Source organism: Macaca thibetana, chromosome 20 (genome assembly GCF_024542745.1).
Source record: "Macaca thibetana thibetana isolate TM-01 chromosome 20, ASM2454274v1, whole genome shotgun sequence".
Classification (NCBI taxonomy): Eukaryota; Metazoa; Chordata; class Mammalia; order Primates; family Cercopithecidae; genus Macaca; species Macaca thibetana.
In genome coordinates this window covers 16,126,176-16,136,802 of record NC_065597.1, presented here as the reverse complement: position 1 = coordinate 16,136,802, position 10,627 = coordinate 16,126,176, and the positions used below count along the sequence as shown (strand labels likewise).

General features: G+C 51.8%; 1 protein-coding gene across 1 annotated transcript in view; it reads left to right on the top strand.

The window, feature by feature from the left end:
- The first annotated feature begins 2,671 nt into the window (after nt 1-2,671).
- The window catches only part of CALB2 (calbindin 2), a 32,531-nt gene continuing 24,575 nt past the window's right edge, over nt 2,672-10,627 (top strand). Inside the window, exon 1 of the mRNA XM_050772787.1 lies at nt 2,672-2,866. Within this exon, the coding sequence (XP_050628744.1) occupies nt 2,773-2,866 (94 nt within the window). The 5' untranslated portion in view covers nt 2,672-2,772. The remainder of the gene's footprint in view (nt 2,867-10,627) is intronic.

The following is a 10,627-nucleotide window of genomic DNA, read 5'->3' as shown; positions in this document are numbered from 1 at the left end:
TGTGAGACTAATTACCTTGATTTTTACTAAGGTTCAAAGAGGTTAAATAGCTTTGCCCAAGGCCTCACAACCAGCAAGAGTATTTTGAGCCCATATCTATCTGACTCCAGGGCAGGATCTTATAACTGCTACATGTGGCTGTTTCTGCAGGACTCAACTTGGAGATAAAGCACAAAGGCACCAGCCTGGGCTCCTCAGTCCTCCAGGAATGGGCCTCCCAGAAACAGATCAACTGTGCATCTGAAATGAACGATGCAAGATTGTCTCAGTAGAGAGTTTAAAGGTCGCTGTGGCCACCCTACCGTCATACCCAGTACCATGTCCCCCTGATCTCAACAGCTCTGGAAAGCAGGAAGTAGGAGCTTCACTCTTGACTCCTCACCAGGAAAACCAAAGTAGCATGAAGACACTGGCTTTGCTTCTTGGAGAAGCAGGGATGAGCTCTCACCCAACACAGATCTAGGACAGAGGCCTGAATGACAGGTGTCAGAGCCCACAGGGCTGAGCCTGGCCCCCGGGGGGCTGCGCAGCACAGTGGTTAAGAACTTGTGTTCTAGAGACAATATCTGTCTTAGCCTTTCCCGTTGGCCTCCCTTTGGAGTCAGCCCCTCCAGGAGCCATTAGCTACCGCAGGGGAGGGGATGCTGACTGAGAAATTTCTTGCCAAGCCAACCACTGATCACTGGCTCCATGAAGGGCAGCAGGAGCCCTAACTCATTTAATCCTCAGAACAATTTTATTATTATTATTATTATTATTATTATTATTATTTGAGACAGAGTCTCGCTCTGTTGCCCAGGCTGGAGTGCAGTGGCACGATCTCGGCTCACTGCAATCTCTCTGCCTCCCAGGTTCAAGCAATTCTCCTGCCTCAGCCTCCCAAGCAGCTGGGATTACAGGCATGCACCACCACGCCTGGCTAACTTTATTTTTTTGTTTTTTGTTTTTTGTTGTTTGGTTTTTTTTAGTAGAGACGGGGTTTCATCATTTTGGCCAGGATGGTCTCAATCTCTTAACCTCGTGATCTGCCCGCCTCAGCCTCCCAAAGTGCTGGGATTACAGGCATGAGCCACCGAACCTGGCCAACAATTCTAAGAGGCATATGCCCACATGCCCATTTTGCAGAAGAGAAAAACTGAGGCAGAGATAGGTTATGTAATTTGCTCAAGGTCACACAGCTGATTCTGGGATTCGCACCCAAGCAGCCTGATTCTTGAGGGTCTACTCTTAACCACTGAGCCATCCTGCCTCCCTAGGGGCTTTTGTGAATCTCTCAGCAAGGTGCGTGGGAACCTCTAAAGCTAGTTTTTGATGACTTCTCCCTCCTAGTCTGTTGCTGCAAGAAACTCTAAACACATTCAACCTAGCCAAAGAACAAGTGGTTTTGGAACCTGCATTCTCTGTTGCCCTTTTGAGACTCTCTCTGGGCTTGGCCCTCTCTCCAAGGGACAACCCCCTCTCTGTCTCCTCCTGGGTTCCCCTGTCCCGCAGCGACCTCCTTTTCATTCTCACTTACCTCCTTCCCTTTCACTCTCCTCTTGGGAGGTGGTTCAGCTAACACTTATTAGCGCATGTTAATGAGCGTCAATTCATGTCTCAGTCGCTCCGTGGCAGGAGAGGGGAGAAAGGAGGGATGATGCTGTCACTCTGTGGGTAAGGTGTCTTACCTTACCACAAGGCCAGGACAGACCCCCAAGGGCTCAGACCACAGGAGAGAATGGGGAGGGGAACCAGCTCCCTGCTGGGGAGTCCTGTCTGCTGCCCTCAGGGTGTGCGCTCAGTAGCTGCGTCTATTTTCTCTGAGACCAGCTCAGAACATCCCCAAGATAGAGTTGGACGTTGTTCTCTGCCCACTGGAGCAGGCACATTCCCACGATGTCCCTAGGTGGGCGTGGTTAAGACCTGGTACGGGTTGATCTAGTTCTGCCATCCCCTGGCCAAATGTCTAAAAGCCCCCCAGAGCACGGCCAGGGTGAGGCAGGTACCAGGGGTGGAGGGAGGCTCCAAGGGGACGGATATACCAGGACCCAAACAGACAGCGGAAGCCCCCCACCCCCACCCCCACGCCACTTCCATCGGAATCCTCCCAGGGCACTGCTGATTCTAGCTGCTCCCCACTAAAGCCTTGAGAACTCTTGGCTGCTCTGCAAGACCGGGCCCCATGAAGGAGCCAGGTGCGACGTGGACAGAGTGCTGAGTTCAAACTCTAGCCCTGCCACTAATTTGCTGGGCCAGTCACTTAATCATCTCAAGTCACAAATACCTCATCAGAAAAGTGGTCCCTGCTCTTCCTGCTGTGGAAGGATCAGGAGAGAGGAGGCACGACAGAGACCTAGTGAACTCCGAAGCCCGAGTGCTAAATATTTGTCAAATTTGTGTATCACTATTAGTGTTGTTACTGTTATTATTGCTACTACCAGCAATAAGAAGTGGTGGATGTATTCAAGACGATCGGGAGGGAAGGCAAGGGCAGCCTCTCCCTCTTTTTCACCGAAAATCCTCCGGGTGTCCCTGGCCCGGTGCCGAGGGGTCTCAGCGCAGAGGTAAGGGCCCCCCTACGAGTCCGGGCCCAGCCTCTCGTGCCGCCGCCCTCGCCGCGCCGCGCCCCGGCCGGATTCCCTGAGCGAGCGCGCCCCCTGCTGGCAGCCGGGCGCGGGCGCAGGCTCCAGAGCGTATATAAGGGCAGCGTGGCGCACAGCCCCAGCGCGAGTGCCAGAGCCCAGCCGGCGCGGAGCGGGAGCGGTGCAGGCTGAGGTCTCTGAGCGGCTCGCCATGGCTGGCCCGCAGCAGCAGCCCCCTTACCTGCACCTGGCCGAGCTGACGGCGTCCCAGTTCCTGGAAATCTGGAAGCACTTTGACGCAGACGGTTAGTAAAGCTCCCAACTTCTGTGCCCATTGGCACCCAGGGGACCTGCGGTGAAGGGGGCAGGGGGCGGCGCTGAATGCGGGCAGGTGTACGTTTGCCCTTAGGAGGTGGCCTGGTCGCAGAGCCTGTTGGGGTAGGGTTGCCGAGTTTGGGAGACATCCGGCTGCTCTGGGCACAACTGTCAGTAACTTTCTTCCCTAACATAGATGACCCAGAGCCCACCCGCATTTGCAGCTTTATTCTGAGCAAGTGGGAGCTTTCTCAGAGAGGTGGCCTGGGCTGGGAAGGCCTCCAGGTTCCCCCTGCCATCTCCCCGACCTCCCCTGCCTTCAGCTGCTCCAGCCACAGGTCTCAGAAGCCCACTCATTTCTTTCCTCCTCTTCCCGTTTTGTTGAATGTCAGGTTAGCCCCCTTACACTGCTGGAGGCTGGGATAAATTAGGGGATCCTGAAGGGAAACTTGGCCTCCCCAGCTTGATTGGCTGGGAGCAGGAGTATAAAATGGCATTGGGGACCCTGAGCACCCCCCAGGCTTCCTTTGTCCATTTTCCAGCCGCCATGAGCATGTGGGTTTCCTAACACAGCAGCAGTGGGTGTGGTGGGGACAGCGTTGGGGTGCCAGTCCCAGACCTGTTCCCTCATAGTAATAATCCTTGGTGCTCTTGGTGACTTCATCTCTGGGTAGGGGGAGGCACCACCCTAAGTGCCTCAGTGACCAACCCTCTGTTCTGCGTGGTCTTGACACTGACTCCCCCAAAAAGCAAGGGCCGGACAGGATGACCTTTGGAGGTAGCCCCCCGCACTGGGATTCCGAGAGTCTGTGGTGGTCTGACTCAGGCATAAAGGGTGGTCCCCCTTTAGAGGCTTTTGATATCACTAGAGACTCTGTTTCTGTCACTCTGAAAAAATAAGTGATCTGATGTCCCTCTCTACGCACAGACCTGGCTAAGATGAGCATTCAAAATGTCCTGGCATCTCAGACATTTTGTGGTGTCTGCAGCTACCCTCCCCTGGGGTAGCTAATGGCTCCTGGAGGGGCTGACCCCAAAGGGAGGCCAACGGGAAAGGCTAAGACAGATGCTGTCTCCAGAACACAAGTTCTTAACCACTGCACTGCACAGCCCCCCAGGAGGCCAGGCTCAGTCCTGTGGGCTCTGACACCTGTCATTCAGGCCCCTGTCCCAGATCTGTGTGGGGTGACAGAGTGGTGGCTCAGGGAGTTTATCCTGGGGTCTGAGAGCAAGGAGGATGGAAAACAGAGGGGCGTCAGGTGTGCCTCACTCCATTCTTCCCTCCTCCCTTCCTTGCCTTGGCAGGGTGTGGAGGTGGCTGAACAGAGATCCTCTGTCCAGAGTGCTATGGGGAGGCAGGGGTTAATGTCTGGGGATGCTAATGGGTGAAATTTTGTTTCCTTGGAGCCAACTGAGAAAGCTGAAGGGGTAGGGGACTAGGCATTTGAATACCTGCGTTAGGACTGTGATCTGCCTATGAATTACTGACGGAGGTGGGTAGATTGTTAAATCTGTAAAATGGGGCTAAGAAGGGGTTGTATTTCTAATCCCCAGCTCCTGCCATAAAATTCCCGTGGTACAAAGGGCTCTCCTAAGAGAAGTGCAGCCTTTTAGTATTCCAGATGACATGCACGTTCCCTAAGGAGGCTCCTGCCAGTTTATCTGCACCAGAGACTTGCATGATTCAAGGAAAGTTACCAAGCAGCCAAGGTTACACCACTGGCTTCCTGGTAGATGAGTCAGCTATAAACAGAGGACTCTACAGTTCTACTTTCCCCCATTCTCAGAGGGACAACCAAGAGCACTGTCTATAACCATGCAGATCTTTACGTTTATCTGAGACATTGTACTTAAGCACAATTCCACCTTCTCAAGCTGTGAGGCTGCCGGGCAGACCATGACTCCCCTTATACAGATGGGGAAATAGACACAGGGGTTGATTTTTCTGAGGTCATGGAACAAGTTACTGGTGGGACTGGTTCCTGGCCAGCGTTTATTCCCCCACTCTGGTTCCTGGACACCTGCTTGGTTTGGAAGAGGGTTTTTTTCCATGATGATAGGTACACGTCTCCCTCCCATTCCCCCAAAGAAAAGCCCCCAACCCACCCTTGGGGGTGATGGGCAGTTTCATGGATCCCAAAATGGGGTTCTTGGCTTGGCTAGAGTGTAGTTAAGCTACCACCCAACCCAAGATCTTCAAAGCTTCCCACAGTCATTGTGCCTCTGGCTCCCTCCTGCTCCGGGTTGAAGGGGGAGCTCGATGCTTGCATCTTCCTTGTCTATCAGGCTCCCGCTGCCATGTCTGCATCACAGCCTCAAGGGAGTCCCAAGGAAGGGCCATGGACCCGACAGAGAAGGAAGGCAATGAGGATTAAAATACCAGAGATGAGAGAGAGGTGACTTAGGAAAATATGTATACAGCCAAGTTGGAATTCCACAAAAGGATCCAGAATTAGGCTTTGGGTGACCTTCCTCCCCTCCTGAACACCCAAAGTCTGCAGATGAGCCCAACACCGCACTGCTTGAGGTGCTCCCAGCCCTATTTAGGCCTCTCTCCTACCAATTCTGGTTTCCGTTTTCAACATGGGGTTTCTCCCCAATTCTAAGAGTGCCCCCCACCACTCACAATCTTAAAAACGCCTGAGAGAACTCTCCCTTGCAGCTCTCCAGGTCCCTGGAGTGAGCTCGCTGGAGCCCAATTAACCACAGCCCCGAGAGTGGGAACCACCTCCCCACCCCTTCTGGATGCTGGCTGGTAGTAAACAAAGACGAAGAGATCTTAGGAGGCAGCTGAATCCCAACGAGAGGGAGGATGGGGGCAGGAGGACCCTTAGCCCATTTCAAAATGGAAAAAGCTACCATCACCCTTAAGAGCTGGATTATTTTCAAAATTCTTATTAGCCTTGTGGTAGAGAAAGGAAGACGTGTGTGTTTGGAGGGTGAGAAACTAGGACTCAAAGAGGCAAAATTCTTTTCACAAGATCACACAGCAAAGCAGGAAGAGGTGAAGGGGAAACCAGGAATCTGGTCTCCTAGTCCACAATACCATTCCACCAACTCTGCCTCAGCAGTCAGCCAAGGGCATGCATTTGGGAGGGTTCCAACATTGTCTCTGAAAGGCTGAGGTAGGGAAGATCACAGCCAAGCCCACCCAATGACCCTAGTGGGGTCTAGGACTCTTCACACATCACCTCCGTGCTCTGAGTGGCCCCGACAGGGCCTTATGTATCTGAGCCCATTGCCCTGTTGCTTCCTGATCGCTTCTGTATCAGAAACTTTCCCCCTCTAAAGGACCCAGGTGGCTGAGGGATGCCCAGTTCAGAGTTCACACTGTCCTTTATTTGTGGTTCTGATTAGACAGGCCAGCAGGCTCCTATTTTACTGACCATCTGCAAGCAGCAAAGTTGTAGCTCCAGAGAGAAGTGCCTTAGCTTTTGCTACCCCTTTGAAAGCAACTAAGAGTATAGAGATAAGATGAGTTCTCTTCCAGGGGCAAGCGGACATTCATGGGGCCAAGTTGAACATCCTACTCCCTTCCAAGAATCTAGCCTACATAGATATACTCATATGTGCGCAAAAAGTTATACAAACAAGCATGTCTATTACAGTCTTCTTTGGAATTACTAACAATTTCAATGGGCATGGGGGTATGTGCTTCACTGGGGGACAGAAAAATAAATATGGTCATCTCTATGATGGAGTATGATAGGGCAAAGTGAAGCTTTTGTAGTGACATGAAAAAATGTCCAAGATGTATTACTAAGATATTGTTTAAAACTGTAGCAGAACACTATTATGATATAAGCCCATTTTTATTATGAATGACGTATGTATGTTGCAGGATATTTAGAAAAATACGACTGAATAATAGCGGTTCTCTCTGAAGAGTGGATGAGCCACATGAAAGGGGATTTTCTTTTACTTTCTAAGTTAATTTCTGTAGCACTTGAAAATTTTACAAGAGTATCTGTTTTCTGTGTAGTCAGCAAAACAATAAAGATATAAGAAGGGAGGCCAGGCACAGTGGCTCAGGCCTATAATCCAGCACGTTGGGAGGCCGAGGCAGGAGGATCACTTGAAGCCGGAAGTTCAAGACCAGCTTGCGCAACACAGTGAGACCCCCCCCAACCCTCCGCTCTACTAAAAATTTAAAAATTAGCCAGGTGTGGTGGTGCACACCTGTAGTCCCAGCTACTTGGGAGGCTGAGGCAGGAAGATGGCTTGGGCCCAGGAAGTCCAAGGCTGCAGTGAGCTATGATCACACCACTGCACTCCAGCCTGGGGAACAGAGCCAGACCCTATCTTTAAAAAAATAACTAACTAAATAAATAAAGATATAAGAAGAAAACAATGTGATAGACACCTTTTCTTCCCTTGTAAGAAATATGTATATGTCTCCAGGTGGGGGGATCTGTCTAGACTCTTCTGGGCTCCTATTCACCTCCAAGTGGCCCAGCTGACTCAGCGGGTGCTCAAAGCCTCTCACAGGGACTGAGTCCTGCTCCTTATCTATGTGGACCCTGAGGGTTTTGAAAATAACAATAGAAGCCACAAGAGGATGAGGATGGCTCTGCCCAGGCTCCCATCCTCGCCCTCTGAAACCCAGTGGCCTGGTGGAAGTCATCTCTAAGCCCACACAACACTGAGGACCACTCAGGGCCAGACTGCAGGGCCCAGGCAGGCTCTTCCAGAGCACCGGCCACTGCTCGTTTGTTTGTCCCTGGTTTCGGGAATGGGGAGGAAATTCACAACAGCAGCACCTCTCAGAGATGGATGGAAACCTGGGCAACTGGCCTCGGGCGGCTGCATGAGGGGTCCTGCAGTACCAAAACGAAAGACACGTTGAAATAGGGTCACAAAATACGTGACGTATATTCAGTGTTTATATAAATGACACAACAGTTACCATGCAGCATACCTATGATGTTTATAAGGTCATCGTAGGATTTATCAAAATGATTGGGTCTTGGCCCATTAAAATCAACAGGGTCTGACACTGGGAACCGAGATGAAAGTTGTCAGAGGAGAGCTTTCTCTGAACCCTGTTAGTGAACCTCTAGGGGTCTGTATACCTCTCAGTTGGGCGTGGCGTGATGTCAGGATATGAGGTTCTCAGGGAACAGCTGCTTGAGCCATCTGGGGTAGGCCCTGGAAAATGTCCCCCACCCCTCCCTTTGCTCCCACCCCCAACCCCCCAGTTCACTAACAGTGTCCACGCGCACCAGCTCTACGCTGGGAACCTCCAAGTGGGCTCTTGCCCACTATGGCTCTGCTTCTGACTCTGATTGCACCAGCCGGCAGCGGGGAGCAGCTGGTCTGTGAAGAGCTGGGGCTCCCGGGGGAGGCCGCCTAAGGGACCCATTTCACAAACAAGACGCCAACCCCGCATTGCCAGGGCAGCTACCAGCCCGGCCCGGCCAGCTGTCCCTGCCCTGCTCAGCTTGTATCTTCCCCTCCAGACTTCAGCAGCTTTACCAGCCAAGCCCCTGGGGGAGGTTTCCAGGGCTAAGGAGACCCCTCAGGGAAATTAATTCCAACACCAAGGGAGCCAGAATTAATAGAACAGGCCTGAGGCTCTTCAAGAACAGTCCCTCTCCAGCCCCAGCCCGCCGGCGGATTGCATCACAGGCCCTCCTTTGCCAAGCTGGCCCATCTGGGGCCTCTGGCTTCAGCCCTCCCCCTGTCCTTGTTGGCTCTCCACTATCTCCCCTCTCACCCAATCTGCCCTATCCTTCTGGCCTCCCTCATGCCTGGGACTCAGCCCAGCATTAGGCTGCCAGATGTCCACAGGTTCAGGGGACCCAGCCCAGCTCCGGAGCCACTGGTCCAAAGCAGCACAGCCCAGAAACAGATTGAAATTCAAGTGCCCAAGCATTCAGCTGGTAGCTGGTAGCTCTTCACTCTGGGGCTTATTCTTTTTTCCAGAAGCCACTGGAAGAAGCGTGTGTGTGTGTGTGTGTGTGTGTGTGTGTGTGTGTGCGTGTCGTGTCTGTGTGTGTGAGAGAGAGAGAGAGAGAAAGAGAGACAGAGAGAGCGAGAGTGAGAAGCCAGGACAAATGCAGATACGGACAGACATTGTCCCTGGGACAAACAGAAGGAGGCCAGGACCTCTGTCAGCTGTGGCTGAATCTCCTTCCCCCTCTGATTCCTCCTTTCTAAGATGGGGTTGATAACTGCTTACCAGGCAGGTTGTTAAAGAACAGATGAGGTGGGAAGCGGAAAGCTCTTTGTGAAGGATGCGCAGCATGCGAAGCCAGATTAATACTGGGGCAGAGCCTAGGGAAGCCAATTTCTTACCCCAAAGGGTAGGATTTGACTGTCCCAGAGGGTGGTCCAGATGGAGGTTAAAGGACTGTTCCCCTTCGGTAAATTTGAATTCCAGATAGACCAACAAGTGGCCTGGCCTCCTGGATGCCTTCTGGTGCAACTTAACGACGAAATTCGGAAGGTGCGAACCTTCCCTCCTTTTACCTCGCTAATCTATGGACCGCGGAGTGCTACACAGGCTGGTGCACTAGAAGCAACTGGATGCAAAATCTTGAGTGTGCTGGAGGGCTGGTTAGAACACAGGCTTCTGGGCCCCATCCCCAGGGACTCAGATTCTGTAGGTCCTGGGTCAGTCCTTAGAATTTGCATTTCTAAGAAGCCCCCAGGTGACACTGATGTGTCTGGCCTAGACCAAAATTTGAAAACCACTGAGCCATTGCTTCTCAGATTTTAGCATATTGATGAATCACAGTGTGATCAATAGACTGCTGGGCACCACCCCCCAGAGAAAGAGATTCAGTAGGTCCAAGGTGGGCCTGGGATTCTGCATTCCTAACAAGCGCCCAGGTAGTTCCAACGCTACTGGTCCACAGACTGCATTTTGAACAGCACGCCCTTATGCTCCAATCCTACTAAATTAGAATCTCCACTTTAATAAGATCCCTGGGTACTTTTTATATACCCTAAAGTCTGAGACGTGCTGCTCTGAAGCAGTTCCGAACCTTGACTGTTCTGAGCTTTAGAATCACCTGCAGAGCTTTGAAAACATCCCCTTCCCCCTCATCCATTAAATGAGAAATTCTGGGGATGGGGCCAAGGCAACAGTGTTGTTGTCAGATCTTCCCAGGTGATCCTAATACACAGCCTCAATTGAGAACCAGTATTTTTTCTTTCTTTCTTTCTCTCTTTCGTTTTTTTTTTTTTTTTTTTTGAGACGGAGTCTGGCTCTGTCGCCCAGGCTGGAGTGCAGTGGTGCGATCTCGGCTCACTGCAAGCTCCACCTCCCAGGTTCATGCCATTCTCCTGCCTCAGCTTCCCGAGTAGCTGGGACTACAGGCGCCCACCACTATGCCTGGCTAATTTTCTTGTATTTTTAGTAGAATCAGAGTTTCACCGTGTTAGCCAGGATGGTCTCAATCTCCTGACCTCGTGATCCACCCGCCTCGACCTCCCAACGTGCTGGAATTACAGGCATGAGCCACTGCACCTGGCTTTTTTTTTTTTTTTTTTTTTTTTCTGAGAGAGTCTTGCTTTGTCACCCAGGCTGGAGTGCAGTGGCACAATCTCAGCTCACTGCAACCTCCACCTCCTGGGTTCAAGCAATTCTCGTGCCACAACCTCACAAGTAGCTGGGATTACAGGCACACACACCACCACATCCAGCTGATTTTTGTATTTTCAGTAGAGATGGGGTTTCGCCATGTTGGCCAGGCTGGTCTTGAACTCCTGGCCTCAAGCAATCCACCCACCTCAGTCTCCCAAAG